The sequence below is a fragment of the Carcharodon carcharias genome, chromosome 6 (assembly GCF_017639515.1).
Source record: "Carcharodon carcharias isolate sCarCar2 chromosome 6, sCarCar2.pri, whole genome shotgun sequence".
NCBI classification, from domain to species: Eukaryota; Metazoa; Chordata; class Chondrichthyes; order Lamniformes; family Lamnidae; genus Carcharodon; species Carcharodon carcharias.
The window spans coordinates 129,069,188-129,087,778 of NC_054472.1; the positions used below are offsets into that span (position 1 = coordinate 129,069,188).

The window sequence follows — 18,591 nt, forward strand, 5'->3', positions numbered from 1 at the left end:
GTAATTCTGTTTTTCCTTCCATTTCTATGTTGGAAATATCCTCATATCACTCGGCACACCCACTCTCCTGTGTTACGTTTCTGTTCAGGTGAATGGTAAGGACACCTGCAGGATCGCTGCCAGCTCTCTCCCTCTCGGGTCGCTTGGGGGCAGTGCAATGGTCCGATGGAGAGTGCGAATGTGCTGCCGCTACCTTACCAGGAGAGTGCGATCACACGGTTAGGAGCTCGGAGTCTGCACCGGCCAGATGCAGCTCGTTGACTGCACAATGTCCGAGTGATGGGCTGCGGGACAAGTAAAGTGCTGCCAGAGCCGCCGAGGAACTGCTACGTGGATTTTGTGAAGACGGTGGTGAAATGCAAGCCGAAGGTGTGCGATGAGGGCCCGCTGAAGCCGGGGTCCAAAGGGGCGGCGAACGGGCAAAGCGATGCGAGCTGCCCCGATGGACCAAGAAGAACCAGAGGACCCAAGTATAGAGCCAAGTTTGATCCGAAAGTGACAGCAAGGTAACTACCACAATGGGCAAACAATTCTGAATTCATTCCTAACTTAATTTTTGAGGAAAACTACAGACTTATAACAAGGTTATGACTTTAACTTTCCTCATTTTCTTTTGCTGAGCACCAATTACAATTGTGTCAAAAATAAAACTACACCAGATTTTCAATCGTTTTGCGTCGTTGGAGAGTAAAACGAGAGCCCGTCATTTAGAAGAAATTACCAAATTTGAATGGTATTTTAAAAGCGGTACTCTTATCGCTTTTAAAGGCTCGTTTACATTCACGTACCCCTGCTCAATATGTTCCCACCCTGAGCTCACGTCTGCGCTTTAATAAACGGAGGAGAATAAATCCGTTACGAAATTCAGAATAAACTCGCACAGATCTGTGCTGCACGGCTTTCAGTGAGTCTTTAAATTGGGAAAGGATTGAGATTTTAGTGGTGTAATTCAAGCTTGATTTGAATCTCTGATACGGGGCAGATTTTTCTAAGTCTAAACTGTAAACTCTTCTATAGGCTTAATGTGAAAACATTGCCCCATTCTCCAGATTTCTTAGAGGTTGCGAGTTAAAGCGGTATAGCCCACAGTGCAGGACACCACTAAGGGCGAGCCAATAACAATTAACTGCTTTGTGAGCCGCTGGCTAGGATAGTGACGGAAGGCATTTTGTAGAGAGAGAGAAACTTGGTGGGAGAGTCACTCGGCTTCGCTTTTATACATCTCAAGAGCAGAAGTGGTAGAACGCTGGCAGGAATATTTTTGCCCAATCACTCGACGACAGAATGATCAGTAGGCTAGACATGGGAGGAATTGGAAGAAGGTGACAAAGTAACTGAAAATATAAATGGGAAGTGCAAAGTTGCCATTTAAGTAATAAAATAAACCATAAGCATATGGAATATTTTCCTTTCCATGAAAGGAAGATGGCTGGGATTGTTGGAGACCAATTATCTCAGTCCCAGGACGCCACACCACTGGGTAGTGTCCTAGGCCCAACTATTTACAGCTGCTTCATCAATGATAAGGTCAGAGTTAAGTGGGGATGTTGGCTGATGATTGCATAATGTTCAATATCATTCGTGACTCCTCAGAGACCCTGCATACAGCAAGAACATTCAGGTGTAGCTAATAATAAGCAAGTAACATTCACACCACACACAAGTGCCAGGCAATGATTGTCTCCAACAAGAATCTAATCATCTCCCCTTGACATTCAATGACATTACCATCACTGAAACCTCACTATCAATATCTTTGGTTTAGCTTGGCCTAAATAGCCAAGTGGTTATGGTACTGGGTTTGTAACCCCAAGATCAAGAGTTCAAATCTCACAATGGCAAAACTATGAAACAATGTAACTTCATCTGAAATCAAGAGTTCAAATCTCACAATGGCAAACTATGAAACAATGTAACTTCATCTGAAACAGATGGAAACAGGTTTACTCAAAAAGAGTATCAATATCTTTGGTGGTTGCCATTAATCAGAAACTTTACTGGACCAGCCATATAAATACTATGAATACAAGAGCATGTCAGAAGCTGTCAATTCTGCAACAAATAACTCATCTCCTGATTCCCAAAGTCTGTCCACCATCTACAAGACACAAGTCAGGAGTGTGATGAAATACTCTCCACTTGCCTGGAAGAGTGCACCTCCAACAGAACTCCAGAAGGTCTACACCATTCAGGACAAAACACACACTTGATCGGAACCTCATTCACCATCTCAAACATTCACTCCCTCGATGACTGACAGACCGTGGCAGCAGTGTGTACCACCTGCAAGATTCACAGCACAACTCACCAAGGCTCCTTTGACAGCACCTTCCAAACCGCCAACTTCTACCACCCAGAAGGACAAGAACAACAAACACATGGGAACACCACCACTTGCAAATTCCCCTCCAAGGCACACATCATCCTGACTTGGAACTATTTTGCCGTTCATGGGTTAAAATTCAAGAATTCCCTCCCTAACAGCATAGTGAGTGTACTTACACTGGATGGACTGCAATAGTTCAAGGAAGTGGCTCGCTACCACCATCTCAAGTGCAATTAAGGATGGGCAACAAATTCTATCCGTGTCACCGGATGGTCACGTCCATGGAATGAATTAAAAAAAGGTAGTTAGGACTGCTGTAGATAGACCAGTTTTGCCTGAGTCGAATAATAAACAACTTTTTTGTTGGTCTTATTATTAAACTTATTTGTTCACAATTCTTCTTTATACCTGCCCCAATCACTTCAGAATTTTTAAGATTATATATCACAAATTAGTAGTTAGAGAGAGAAAGCTAGCTGAGTATCGACATTGGAAACAAAGACTCGACATTGTCCTGACAACAATTGAAGGAGAAATTGAGGGTACTAACAAGAGGAAGAAGAAAAATTAGATGGGTGGATAACACTGAGATATGGACTGAGGGGGGCCTGAAGAAAGCCAGAGAAGAAACAGGATGAGAGACAGGCAACAAAATTACATTTTACTTTGAATTTCTCAAGAAGCAAAATCAACACCTGTTTTTCTTTTACAAATGTGAACACGTTTGAGCAGAAATTATAACTCGAATGACCAGACTTCAGAAATATGTTTTGAATAATGAATTTAATTTTATAATTTCTGCATTCATATTTTCACATATGAATGTGCCCAGATCCAAATTCCATCTCATGCATACCTTTTAAAGTTATGAATCAATGGTGGTTTCTGAGAAGGAGAAAGAGGATTTCAGTCATTTCAATCTGAGAAAAACAATGCTGGTATCAAAAGCCAACATCCCAAGAAAAACATAAAGTCCAAAAGAAATGAAGGGAACAGGAGACAGGCAGGGCAGGTACTTCCATAAATTCACCCCTGAAAATGATGCAGGGCTCAATCTGTAAGACATCACTAGCAAAGTGGTCAGGAGTTGGAGCATTAACCCACCTATGCTCACATCAAAAAACAATGCAAGAGGCCAAGGGATATTCTGAAGGCATATATGAATGTGCAGCTTGTACAACACTATCTGAATATTAGAAATTATTTGTTTGCAACAAAGTTGACATCAGTAAACTGAGATCTTTGCCTGAATATTCAGTCTGCTGAGTACATTGGCAGAGGTGCTTTCAGCTGCCATGAGCCCCAAGGACTGGAATTTCCTTCCTAATCTTCTCTACCACTCCACCTCACCTTTTTCCTTTAAGACACATCATGAAAATATTATTTTCATAATATTGTAATTTATTGTAAAGGCAGGTTAATAGTGGGGTTTGGATTAGTTTCTGTGTATAGGTTTGTGTGTGGGGGTTTTAATTGAATTACAGACAGCTGATCTGGGTGCTTTGATGTATTAGAAGGGAAACTAGGTTTGAAATGCTAAATTGTAAACATGGCTATAGTTTTAGAATGTGAAGCGTGGAGAACATTTACATTCTTAGATTTGCCAGAGTTGTGAATTTCAAAGAGATGGTATGGTGTTACATCTAGCCAACAGAGGCTAAACTAAACTGTGTTTATTTATCCCAAAGTTTACTGATAATATGAGTACTATGAAAGATTTACATTGTGGAAAAAGTAAAGTTGCAAAGACATATAGAAACAATGGGAATTACATTAAAAAGGGAGAAGCATGTATAAAGGAGATGAGGTTATGTATAAGGAAGAAGGCATTCTAAGATCTAACATGTGTGAAAAGCCTCCAGCCTCTATGTGCCAAGCTGTTGCCTATTGGAACCAAAGTTAAGATAATTCATTTTAAATGCCATTGCCCAGGGTATTGTGTGATTTACCTGAGTCTTTTGAAATCTATGTTGTTTTACTATTGCTTTAACAGAGGTGCAACTGGGAGCTAGATGAATTGGGGGATTTAGGAGTTATCATTAGCAGTAATTTGTAGACCTATGTATGTGCTTAAAATCATTTATTAATAAATATAAAAACAAAAAAACTGCGGATGCTGGAAATCCAAAACAAAAACAGAATTACCTGGAAAAACTCAGCAGGTCTGGCAGCATCGGCGGAGAAGAAAAGAGTTGACGTTTCGAGTCCTCATGACCCTTCGACAGAACTACAGTTCTGTCGAAGGGTCATGAGGACTCGAAACGTCAACTCTTTTCTTCTCCGCCGATGCTGCCAGACCTGCTGAGTTTTTCCAGGTAATTCTGTTTTTGTTTTTTATTTATTAATAAATGTTTAATTTAGTTTTGGAAAAAAAACCTCTAGATTCTGTGATCTTATTACAACTAAATTCAAGACATGCATCTCAAAATAAAAGTATAATTTGCAAAACCGTTGTGGCAGCTGTTTCAGGGATTTGAGCAGCTCAGCATTTACCACCTGCTGTGCCATTACAACACTCCATAAAGCTCAGCTCTGTGTTCAAGCTTTTGGTCAGCTGTCCTGATATCTCCTTATCTGGCACAGTGTCAAATTTGGTTAATAACATTTGGTTAATAACAATGCAAGTTGCTGTTGTCAATGATACCTTGTTATAAAATGAGTCACACTTCTCAAGGAGTTCATAATGATAAACCCAGTCAGAACTCCTTGGCTGGATCTAATAGCCTGTCTGGCAGGATTCAAGAATCAGCACAGAGTGCCAATGTTGTTGATGTGCACTCCACTTTAAGGCCCACCTCACAATAAGTCATTCCATAGATTAAAAGTCAGGCATTCAGGGATAATTCTACCCATTTACAAGTCCCCAGTATGAGCTTTATTTGCTACATGTTGGGAATTGAAGTGCATGCATTCCACCTGATTTTCATCATCCAGAATTAATGGATGGAAAATTGTGCGGGCACATGCCAAATTCATTCAGTAAAGCTCCATGATGGGAGATTTTTTTGTCGTAATATATGTTTGATAATAAAGTCTGTTATTTACAATGTAATTGATTATAAGAAGTGAGAGCTAAAACTTTAGAGCAATGTCCTTTAATGGAATGAATAATCTTTCATCATCCCTAATCAATTTTATATTCTTATGAAAAATCATTTTCTTAACCTTGGTATAAATTATTTACTTTACATTGAAGATGTATGAAATAAAATGCTCTTCATCACCACTGCACTGCTATGCTTTCATTTTCTTCAATAAATAGTTATTTAAAGTAAAAATAATTCTGTTTGATGCCCCATGCAGGATGAATTTCATGATCCCTTGTCCTACAATTTATATTCAGGATGCTGCTGTGCCTGAGCTCTTTTATTCTCTGAATCAGATTCCTTAATATTTTCCTACTTATATTGCCTGCGGCCATAAAGTTTTCGATCTTACCTATATTGACTTAAAAGAAAAAAAAAATCAGAAATGTTAACAGATATATTGGCCTAGGAATCCAATCATGGCTCACCCATTTTACAGGTGTAAAACAGGAAGCTAGGGGTCCAATATGGCAGGCAGAAAGTGAATGGCTATTCCATGTTAGAAGTGCACCATCTGTCAAATTAGTTTGGATTCCTCTGTAGGCTCCAAGAGTCTCTGCCTGAAACTGGCATTAAGAACTTTGTAAGTGCAGATCAGGGGCCTAATGACTATCTAGTGTCACCTTTATGATGTTGATTTACTGCAATCAATTTCTTGTGGCACCGAGCAACCAAGCCAGTGGTCCTTAATTGAACCATTGTATGCTGCCACAGGGAGGCATGTTATTTATTTGCATTATTGTGGAGTTGGCAAGAGCAAGAGTGCAGCAGATAATTGCACGTTAAATCTGTGGGCTGCTATGAGCAAGCACTTACCCTGATTGACACCGCCCCGTGTCTGAACTGGCCAAACTGGCTTCTTCTCTAAGGCTTTGTGCAATGCAAGATAGGAACTTAAGGGAATAGAGTTGAAGAAATGAGGAACATCGGATGGCAGCTTCACACTGCACAGAGATGAGATAAATGCCACTTTGATCATTCTTGTCTTTCACCTGCAAAGTGTTGTTTGTTATATTAAAAATTAAATATTAATAAATAGGGTTATATCAGGACTTGAGATAATTTACAAAAAGGTTAATTTGCCAACAATACAAAAGTAGGTGGGAAAGCAAGTTTTGAGGAAGACTCAAAGGCCCTAATCTTGTCATCACATTTGCCTCGGAGTCAGAACATCTGGCCATACACAATCATGCAGCAGCCTGCCAATTATCTTTGCAAGAAATGAGGGGCCCGGCCAATCGTGCAGGAAGTCGCCGGCCCCGCCATTGCCTCATGAAGTCGAAGGTCTGGGCACCATATTTAAACAACACCCAGAGAGGCTTCCACTCCTTGCAATCCAGCAGCATCAGCCTGACTGCCATTCTGGAGGTTTCCCTTCCTGCAGATGTTGCTAACCCCCTTCTCAATTGAACCCCCTAAATCCCTGGCACTGCTATTATTCCACCAACCCCTCCTGCCTTGTTCCTGATCACCTGCAGTCACTCCACTCAATTAGTGAAGAATGTCCCAACATAGACAGCATGTGGCCCCAATGTTCAGCAATGCCTTCCTGGAAATTCTCCTCCAGGCTGTCCAGGAACAGTGGGAGGTTCTGTTTCTCTGTGATGGCAGCAGCGAGCCCACCCTCCTGACCAAGGCGGCCTGAACAGAGATCACAGCAGAGGTTAGCAGTTGTGGGGTGCAGAACCTAAACTGGGTGCAATGCCACCAAAGGAGGAACAACCTCCTGCACTCCGCAAGGGTAATTGGCATGGTGTATTCACTGCAAAGTTGTTGAGGGGGAGCAAATAGTTGTGGCACCTGGGAGAGAGTCAAAATGTAAGACTTAACAGAGCTCCCTGGGAAGCAAGCATGCACATGAAAGATTTACTTGTAATGGTCAAAGATCAGCTGCACGTTGAGAAAGTGAAAACCCTTTCAGTTTATGAAGGCTGCTGAATGATCCCAGGGAGCTCTTAGAGCCATGTATATGCAAGCAATTGGCCCTTGTACTCGCGGAAATCCAGCGATGGTTTTGAATCCCATAGCTCTGACTGTCTGGCTCTCCAAATCTCAGGTGAATCATGCAAAATCGTTGGCTCTTCTGAACAGAGCATTGGTAACCCCCTTGATACATTTGCCAGTGGTTGACTGAGAGTTGCCATACATGACCCCTGTGGAGTCCTGGAATGATCCGGTGGTGTGGAAATTCAATGCCACGGTGATTTTTAAAGCTACTGGCATGGATTGCCTCATTACACAGGAACGTAGGTCTTCCTGAAGAAGTTTACATCGGTGAGTGACAGAATCCTGTGACGTCCTTAGCTGTCTCTGACATTGGTAGGTGGTTGCACTGCCTGTGGTATAGTCGGTTACGTACCATTGCTTGGCATCTCACTGGCCTCTGGTTATCATCATCCTGAGCTGCCTCATTCTCTGCTGGCACCCCTTGTTCCAGTTCTGGCCACTGTTGTGCCTGACCCTGAGCCATCCTCTGCTATTTCCTCTCCAGCTGTGCCAGCAACATCACTGGGTATGCTTGACCCATCTGGTCTGCCTGAGGCGAACTATGAACAAAAGGCAGGCAAAGGTCAGGTCAGCACAGTCTTTATGGCCCTCCTTCCTAAACTGAACACTTTTGACCAATGGGGAATACTATACTTTACATTGGCCAGACCCTGGCCCACCCACCTTGCCGTGGACAACTCCAACCTTGACCTATATTCCGGAGACATCATTGTGTTTTTGCAGCTATGTCCCTGGATATTCCCACATTGACCCTTGATATGGAAGCCATCATCCTGCACCCACCCTTCCCTCCATCAGCCCTAATCCTCAGTCCATCACCCTTCCCCTGGCTTCGATGACTCTCAACTCACCCACCATCACCCTTGACCAACTGTCATTCACCCTAGAGCTGTCCCCCTCACTATCGAACAGCCTCTCTGGCACAATGGAAGGTAACCTCTGTTACCCTTGACTCTCAGGACCTCACAACCGGCCTGCCCTCTATAACCCTTTATCTCCCTACAATCATACTTGACTTCTTGTCTGCAGAGATTGACCTTCCATGTGCAGTCCAGCTTCTTCCCTCTGCCCCCCAAAAGCCTCCATAGGGCCACCACTACCACCCTCCCTCCCTCCCTCAGTCAGCCATGCCCCATTTCGTTTTCACAGCCGTCATCCGATCTCCATGCATCAATGCCTCCTCTCCCCTGCTTCAACAATGCTCCCCATATAAGAAAAGCAGCTCCTATTCAGTCCAAATCCACTAGGGAGGCTACCTCACCAGCTGTATGTCACCTTAAACCAGCCATGAATCTGAAGGCACACGTTTCTTATATGCTGCAGAGTTAATTGCAAAAGTACAATTTAATCTAGCAAACCTGTGTTTTAATGAGTATTCATGACATGCTAATACATTAAAAATAGGTTCCTGCCCCTTGTCATCGGGAAGCTTCATCTGCCTTCAATCCATTGCCACTTAAATTATCTATTTTGATCCCGCTGTCGGGGAGCTAACGTTTCGTCTCCCATAAATTTAAGATTCCCCCCGACCACCGCATCTTGTTTCCCGTTCCTGGGAGCTTTACAAGATTCTGGCCAAGATTCTGCAAAGGCATGTAGGTAGGTTAAGTGAGTGGGCAAAAATTTGGCAGATGGAGTAGAATGTGGGAAAATGTAAGGTTCGTCACTTTGGTAGGGCAAATGGAAAATATTATTTAAGCGAAGAGAAACTACAGAATGCTGAGGTACAGAAGGATCCGAGTGTCCTCATACATGAATCAAAACAGAAAATAACCCTGCAGGTAATAAAGCAATTATAAGGCAAATGGAATATTGGCCTTTATTGCAAGAGGGATAAAGTATAAAGGTAGGGAAGTCTTGTTACAGCCGTACAGGGCATTGTGAGAGAAGACCTGGAGTACTGTACACAGTTTTGTTTTCCTTAGCTAAGGATGGATATTTTTGCATTGGAGGCAGTTCAGAGAAAGTTCAATAGAGTGATTACTGAGATGAAGGCTTTGTCTTATGAGGAAAGGTTGAGCTGGTTGAGCCCATACTCATTGAATTTCAGAAAAGTGTGAAGTGATCTTATTGAAACATTCTGAGGGGGTGTTGACAAGGCGGATGCTGAGAGGATTGTTTTCCCTTGTGGGAGAATCTAGAACTAGAGGGCACAGTTTCAGAATAAGATTTAAGATGAAGATAAAGAAGAATTTCTTCTCTCAGAGGGCTGTGAATATTTGGAATTCTCTGCCTCAGAGAGCAGTGGAGGCTGGGTCATTGAATATATTCAAAGCTGAGTTAGACAGATTTTTGATCTACAAGGGAGTCAAGGGTTAAGGATGGGGGGAGGTGCAGGCAGCAACAGAACAGCAATCAGTGGCCTAATCCTGCTCCTATTTCTCATCCTCATATACTTACGCATCTGGTCCTGCTCACCCATCACTCTAGTCCTTCCTGACTTACTTTGACTCCTGGACTCCAATGCTTCTAAATTAAATTGTCATCGCTCTGTATAAATCGCTTTATGGCCTTGCATTTCACTATCTTTGTAATCTTCTGCAGCCCTACCACCACCCCTGAACTCCAAAATCCACCAGTTCCCTGATTCAAGCCTATTATGTATCCTCATCTTCTCTTTGTCACTTAATTGATGGTGATGCCTTCAGCCATGTAGACTCCATGTCCAGAGATTCATTTTGACTTCTCTACCTTCTCTTCCTTTAAAAGCCTCCTTAAAAACTCATCTCTTTGACCAAGATTTTGGTAATTTCTCTGGATATCTTCATTACTGGCCAATGTCTATTTTTGACTCATATCACTTCTGTGAAGCATTTTGGGATATATTGCAAAGTTTAAGGAGCTATGTTAATATAAGATGCTGTTCTTTATCAACACCAAAATCCTGGTGCAGGTAAACTTTGTGGTTTATAAGATGTATCTAAACCATTCTTTTCATAGCTAAGATCTCCCTGGCTTCCTTTGGCCTGTGCTGAATATCCAGGACCAAAACAAGCTGTATTTTTAGGAAAAATCATAAATGGTTGCGGAGAGGGAGGGGTCCAGCCTACTCTAATTTGCCATTGTGTACCCTGGCAGGGGAGTTAGCTTTACAAGTGGGCATAATTGGTAATTAAAACACACCATGTAAGAATCTGGATCAAGCAGCTGGTGGTGAATAAGTTAGAAGGCAATAGACTTGGATATCTTGAACATCAAAATGGCTGGCATATTGCTTGTAGGTTCTTCCACCATGCTGAAGCATCTGTTGTATCATTGAGATATAGTTGTGCAATGGACTTGAAACTTTGGGCTACAATTGCCCTAAGCTACCTGGAATCTAGATATGAGAGCACACTTTCATTTTTCCAAGGTTTGGCACCAACCATAATTGGGTTGCACAGAGGCAAGATGCTGATGGAGCTACCATTTGTTGGTGAAATTATGCTGTGGTTAAGAGGATGATGAAGAGGACAACTGAGGAAAAGAGTATTTCAGAAAGACAGACGAAATGGCAAAGGAGGAGGGGTAGCCCTGATAGTAAAGGATGACATGAAGACTTTAGAGAAAAGGGATCTGACCTCAGATCATGAAGTAGAATCAGTATGGGTAGAAATTAGAAATAGCAAGAATGAGAAAACACTGATGGGCGTAATTTATACACCCACTAACAATAGTTATACCATTGGACAGAGTATTAAACAAGAAATCATTGGAGCTTGTAACAAAGATAATGTAATAATTGTGGGGGATTTTAATCTGAATATAGACTGGGGGAATCAAATTGGCAAGAGTGGTCTAGAATATGAGTTTGTGGTATGTTTTCATGACAGTTCCCTGGACCAGTATGTTTTGGAACCAACCAGAGATGAAGCTATCTTAGATCTAGTATTGTGTAATGAAGGAAGGATAATTTAGTAATGTTGTAGTATAAGATCCACTGGAAAATAGTGATCATAATACCATTGAATTCCAGATTAAATTTGAAAGTGACATAATCCAATCACAAACAAGAATCTTAAACTAAAACACGGCCAATTACTTATGTATGAGGGGAGAACTGGCTAAGGTAAATTCGGTTAAAAGGCTAAAAAGTATGGCTGTAAATGAACAGTGAGAAACATTTAAAGAAGCAGTTCAAAATGTCCAACAAAAATACATTCCATTGAAAAACAAAAACTCAGCAAGAAAGACCCACCTGTGACTCACTCAGGAAATTAGGGATAGTATTAGATTAAAAGAACAGGTTTACAATATTGAAAGAAACACAATAATAAGTCTGAGGATTGGGAACGTTTTAGAAACCAGCAAAGAACAACCAAAAAGTTGGTAAAAAGAAAAAAGTAAAATAAAATATGGGAGTAAACTAGCCAGTAATATAAAAACATATTTTAAAGGCTTTTATAAGTATATAAAAAGGAAGATAGTAGCTAAAGTTAATGTTGGTCTGTTAGAATCAGAAACATGAGAAATTATCTTGGGGAATGAGGAAATGGCAGAGGCTTTGAACAAATACTTTGTGTCTCTCTTCACAAGAGAAGACACAAGTTTAATTCCAGAAATAGACAGTGAAATAAAGGCTAAGAAGAGTGAGGACATTAATATCAACAGAGAAAAAGTATTGGAGAAACTTAAGGAACTGAAAGGTGATAAATCCTCAGGGCCTGAAGGCCTGCACTTTAGGATTCTAAAGGAGATAGCTGCAGAGATAGTGGATGTGCAGGCTGTGATTTTCCAGGATTCATTAGATTTGGGAATGGTCTTATCAGATTGGAAGTTGGCCCATGTTACTCTGCTTTTCAAGAAAGGAGGAAGAGAGAAAACAGGGAAGCACAGGCCAGTTAGCCTAATAGCAGTTGTCGGGAAAATTCTAGAAACTATTATTAACGAAGTGTATTAAGGAAGCATAGTATTAAGGAAGTTGTTATGACCATAGCTGGTGTTAATTGCTGCCCAAACCAAATCCCAGAGGGAACTGGGGGTGGGGGGGGAATACCATTTTTTTATATTCTGAGAATGAGAAGTACCAATGATCTCAGCAGTAAAAGGCCAGTAACACTTTTGGGATTTTAAAAATTAAAAGTAAAAGTTTTATTAACAAGAATAAAAGAAAACTTAAGCACACAAGATTACAATTGCACAATTAAGGTTAGTCTTACAAAACATTTTCCCAAAAGGACACTCTGCTTAGTCAGACCCACAAGTAAACACCTTTCAGACAACACTCCCTTATAGGTGTTTAACTATAAAATCCAGTAACATTATACAAGATAAACTGCTGCAACTTCAATGAAGGCATACCTCTACCCTCTTCCACTCTACTGTGGAATCCAAACTTCAGAAGAAAACTGCTTGTTGTAGCTCAAGACTTTTCTGGCTTGACTGGATGGCTGGTTCAAACAGCACTTTCTCCCAGCCCAAAGCTCTATCCTAATCTCCCCACAGTAACTCTAAAATACGTTTTCTTCCCTTTCATCTCAGGTTCCTTTGTTCTCACACCTCTTTGAAACTTAAATCCTGCCAAATATAAAATCTTTTATGTCTCTATCTTATCTTTGCTTTCAGGTCAATAAAATATCATATCCTACTACTATTTACCCATGGACCTCCTGCAAGATGCAAACGTGTTTCTTGTCGCTTTGATTCCCCTTTGATAGTCAAACAAACTCTCAACTAACCTAAAAATGCAAATGTTAGATCTAACCTGTTCACTGGTACCTCAAAACTAACACCTTGATACTTCTCATGTTTAAACCCCCAGACAACCTGTCACCTATTAATCTCTGCCCAGTTTAGTTAAATCTCACACACACAAGCACACAAAGCCTTTTCCACAGAACAACACAATATTCCCCAAAAATATTTTTTAAAAAAAATCTATTTCTCACACAAGTCAATATGGTTTTACTAAAGAGCAATCCTTTTTTAAAAAAATATTGGTTTTTTTGAGGATGTAACTAGTAAGGTAGATAAAAGGGAACCAGTAGATATAGTATACCTGGATTTCCAAAAGACTTTTGATAAGGTGTCACACAAAAGGTAAATAGATAAGATAAGTGCACATGGAGTTGGAGGTAATATATTAGCATGGATGGAGGGTTGGTTAACAGATAGGAAGCAGAGGTGGGCATAAATGGGACTTTTTCAAGTTGGCAGGTAGTGAATAGTGGAGTACCACAAGGGTCAGTGCTGGGGCCTCCGCTATTTACAATTTATATAATAATTTAGATAAAGAAACAGAGACTAATGCATCTAAGTTTGCTGATGATACAAAGCTAGGTGGAAAGTTGATCTGTGGGGAGGACACAGAGATATAGACAGGTTAAGTGGGCAACAAGAGGGGGTACATTGGGTAGTGCTAATGTCACTGGACTAGTATTCCAGAGGCCCAGGTGAGTTCTTTCGGGACATGGGTTCAAATCCCGCCATGGCAGCTGGTGGAATTTGAATTCATAAATAAATCTGGAATTGAGAAACTATTGTTGTTTTAAAAAAAACCCATCTGGTTCATTAATGTCCTTTAGTGAAGGAAATCTGCTGACCTTACCTGGTCTGAACTACACATGACTCCAGATCCACAACAATATGGTTGGCTCTTAACTGCCCTCTGAAATGATTGAGCAAGCCACTCAGTTCAAGGGTAATTAGGGAAGGGCAACAAATGCTGGCCTTGCCAGTGACGCCCACACCCCATGAAAGAATAAAGGCTGATGGCAGTTGGATTAAAATGTAGGAAAGTGTGAAGTTATTCACTTTGCTCAAACGAATAGAAGAGCTGAATATTTTTTAAATGCAAAAAGTTAACATATGGGTATGGTAAGCAATTAGGAAGGCAAATGGCATGGTCGCATGTTGACCATTATTGCAAGGGGATTGGAGCACAGGAATAAAGAAGTCTTACTAGAGTTGTGAGGTGAGATCACACCTGGAATACGGTGCATATTTGATCTCCACATTTATGAAAAGATATAGTTGATTTGGAGGCAATACAGCGCAGGTTCACTAAATTGGTCCCTGGGATGAGGGGATTGCCTTATGATGAGAGGCTGAGCAAATTGGTTCTATTTTCTTTGGCGTTTAGAAGAATGAAAGGAAATCTCATTGAAACATTCTGATAGGGCTTGATAGGGTACACGTTGAGAGATTGCTTCTGCTGGTCAGAGAATCTAAAACACGGGCACAGTCGCAGAATAAGGGGCCTATCATTTAGCACTGAGATGAGAGGAAATTGCTTCACTCAAAGGGTTGTGAATCTTTGGAATTCTCTGCCCCATAGGGTTGTGGATGCTCCATCACTGAATACATTTAAGGCTGGAATAAACAGATTTTTGGTCTCTCAGGGAACCAAGGGGAACAGACAGGGAAGTGGAGTTGAAGGCCAAGATCAACCATAATTGTATTGAATGGAAGAACAAGCTCAAAGGGCCATATGGTCTACTGCTCCTATTTCTTGTGCTCATGTGTTCTTGTATTTGAGGACCAGGATCTCAAATCCAAGACTAAGGTCATAGTTTACAGGCAGTAGTGATCCCCGTACTCCTATATCCTTCAGAGACTTGGGCAACCTACAGTAGGCTCCTCAAAGTACTGGAGAAGGTAACAAGCAATGCCTTTTCAAGATCCTTCAAATCCAGTGGCATAAAAGATGGTACCATAGCAGCATCCTCTCCCAAGCCAACATGCCTAGCAGCGAGGTGCTAGTCACTCAAGAACCAGCTCCAATGGGCTGGGACATGCTTGACACCAAACTCCTGAAGCAAACTGCTCTACTCGAAACTCAGTTGTGGCATGAGCCAATGAGGAGGACAGAGGAAACATTTCAGGGAAGTCCTCAAAGCATCCCTGAAGAGATCAAACATCCTCACTGACTCATGGGAGCCCTTGGCTCATGACCAACCAAAATGAAGAAGGGTTATTCGGGAAGGCACCGAACACATTGAGAGATTTTGTTAGGAACATGCAGAGATGAAGTCAAAGCATCAGAAAGAGCAAACAAACCTTCAAACAACTCATCTACCCACAAGAACACAAAAAATAGGAGCAGGAGTAGATCATATAATCTGTCGAGTCTGCTCCACCATTCAATATGTTCATGGCTGATCTTGGACTTCAATTCCACTTTCCTGCCCGCTCCCCATATCTTGATTCCTTGAGAGGTCAAAAATCTGTCTGTCCCAGCTTTAAATGTATTTAATAATGGAGCCCTCTGGGATACTGAACTCCAAAAAGTCACAACCCTTTGAAGTAATTTCTCCTCATCTCAGTCCTAAATGATTTGTCCCTTATCCTGAAACTGTGCCTCTGTTTTTTGGATTCCCTGACCAGCGGAAACAATATCTCAGCACCTAACCTATCAAGCCTCTTCAGAATCCTGTATGTTTCAATGAGGTCACCTCTCATTCTTCTAACCTCCAGAGAATATAGGTCAAATTTACTCAGCCTCTCATTTTAGGACAACATCCTCATCCCAGGGAGCAATTTAGTTAACCTTCGCTGTGCGCCTCCAAAGCAAATATATCTTTCCTTATATATGGAGACCAAAATGGCTCACAGTATTCCAGATGTGCCCCATATAATTGTAGCAAGACATAGTTATTCCTATACATGAATCCCCTTGCAATCAAGGCCAACATGGCATTTGCCTTCCTGATTGCTTGCTGTACTTGTATTCTAACTTTGTGATATTTGTACATGCACTCTCTGAACATCAATATTGAAAAGTTTCACACCTTTTTAAAAAAATATTCTTCTTTAAGTACATCCCCAAAGCAGAATACCTGACCCTTCAAGCACCACCTGCCTGACATGTGGCAGAGTCTACAAATTTCTCATTGGCCTTATCAGCCATTTCAGAACCCATCAAACCAGAGTGGAAGCAAGTCATCCTCAATTCTCCTTCATATGCAGTCCCTCAGAAGAAGAGGGTTAAGATGATAATAGCAATTCACTTTTTTCTTTGGTGAATTGTGCTATTGGAGGTGAATTCCTGGCATCTGCAGTTTATCTAATGAGGATTCAGACTCATTTTTCAGTTGTCCAACTATCATTTGGACAAGCAAGAAGTGAATAGAGTCTATTGTGGTCAGGTTGACTCCAAGATGATATACCCGGTGTTTAATATTGGAACCAGATCAAAGTTTCATGGCAGGTTCATTTATTGAATGTCTGAGCTAGACAGATACACAGCACTTCAGGGTTATGTTTACTGTAGATCAGCCAATGAACAATTAAAATGATCATCTATGTTGAGACAGAAAACACCTCAAACTTTACAGAAGTAAATATGTGATCTGGCACTCCCAGTAATGCTGACAGTGAGTATATCTTGGAAAATAAAAAATCTTGTTTAACTCTATGCTGCTATTTATACACATAGCTGTAAATTAGTTTCCATATTTTCTTAGTAATGCAAAATGAGCTGCAGTATATATTGTAGGTTAACAAGCGCTCTCCAGTTGACATTTGAGATGCTTCCTTTAATGATTTATCTGCTGTTCTTTCAGTACTATGGACACTGATTAGATAGGTAAATGTAGTCAGTAGGGATTAAGTTTACGGATTAAAATAGTTACATTTATAATTACACAATCAGATTTCCTAACAAAAACCATCCAAAACATGCACCCTTGACCTCGTTTCTGTCGTTTTAACTATCACATGTAGTGGTCTAATACTATAAACATGGCTCAGCTGTGATGTTTGCATTAAAGTTTAACCTCAACAGTATCTTGCCACTTGGAATTCTAGAACCATTGCATTTTAAAGGCATTCTATCTATATTGGTGAACAATTTTGACAAATCTGTACTGTTCATCTTCATCAGGTATGAAATCAAGGCTCTTATTGGAAGAGGAAGCTTCAGCAGGGTGGTGAGAGTTGAACACAGAGCCACCAAACAGCCATTTGCCATCAAAATGATTGAAACCAAGGCTAAAGAAGGAAAGGAGGTGTGCGAGTCTGAACTTAATGTGCTTAGGAGAGTGAGCCACTGTAATATCATCCAACTGATCGAGGTCTTTGAGACACATGATCGTATCTACATGGTGATGGAACTGGCCACTGGTGGAGAACTTTTTGACCGTGTCATTGCCAAAGGATCATTTACAGAGAGAGATGCTACTAGGGTACTGCAGATGGTTTTAGATGGGGTCAAATACTTACACACCTTGGGGATTACGCACAGAGATTTGAAACCAGAAAACCTTCTTTACTATCACCCAGGATCAGACTCCAAGATCCTGGTCACTGATTTTGGACTTGCCAATTCTGGGAATAAAGGTGGAGACTGGTCCATGAGGACCACTTGTGGCACACCAGAGTACATTGCGCCTGAAATCCTGTTAAGAAAACCTTACACCAGTGCCGTAGATATGTGGGCTTTAGGTGTGATCTCCTATATATTGCTTAGTGGAGCTATGCCATTTGAGGATGAAAATCGGACAAGGCTTTACAGAATGATTCTCAAGTGCAAATACAGTTATGTAGGTGAGGTAGGTGAAAGTTCTGGAATAATTTGTTTAAAGCTGTAATTTTTACTTTTCAAGTTTTTTAATGCTTAAGGTAAAATTTCTCATAATTTATTTTGCAAATCAGTTTCATACTCCATATGCAGTCCTCTCTTGTAACATTCTGATTCATATGAATCTTTCATCAGTTGGTTTATTGTCAGTAGTGTGGTAGGAGGGGACTTCCAGGCTAGAGCTTAATTGCCAATACAACATTGACTCCCAGCATTATCTCCACTGTCCATTGGCAGTCTGACACTATGAGGGGGGAAACACTGGGCTGCCACACATTGCACTCACCACAGCAGCTGAAAGGGACAGACCAGCAACCTCATTAACCAGAAACGATGAGAGCCAAAATCCCTGGTGTGATAAGAAGAACAGAAGAGCTGAGTGTGTTTCTACTGAGATAAAGTGATGTGGTAGTGTGCCCTTGTAGAAATATAGGGCAGAATTTTGCCATCAGCATGCAGGGGCGGGCCCGACACATAAGATGATGTGCGATGACGTCAGGCGTGCGTCCCAACGACATGGTGTGCCATCGCGATATTTCAGAGGGCAGGCGCTATGAGTTCCAAGACATGCCCGCCATTAATTAACGGGCTGGTTAAGGCCCTTGAGGCAGTAATTGACAGCAATTTCTAGCGGCCTTTGCAATTTTCAGTGCGTTGCATGGGTGCAACGGGCA

At 41.2% G+C, this 18,591-nt stretch overlaps 1 protein-coding gene across 1 annotated transcript in view; it reads left to right on the forward strand.

The window, feature by feature from the left end:
• The first annotated feature begins 279 nt into the window (after nucleotides 1-279).
• Nucleotides 280-18,591, forward strand: part of LOC121278826 (serine/threonine-protein kinase H1-like) — an 87,712-nt gene continuing 69,400 nt past the window's right edge. Inside the window, exons 1-2 of the mRNA XM_041189280.1 lie at nucleotides 280-506; nucleotides 17,222-17,888. Coding sequence (XP_041045214.1) covers nucleotides 280-506; nucleotides 17,222-17,888 — 894 coding nt within the window. The remainder of the gene's footprint in view (nucleotides 507-17,221; nucleotides 17,889-18,591) is intronic.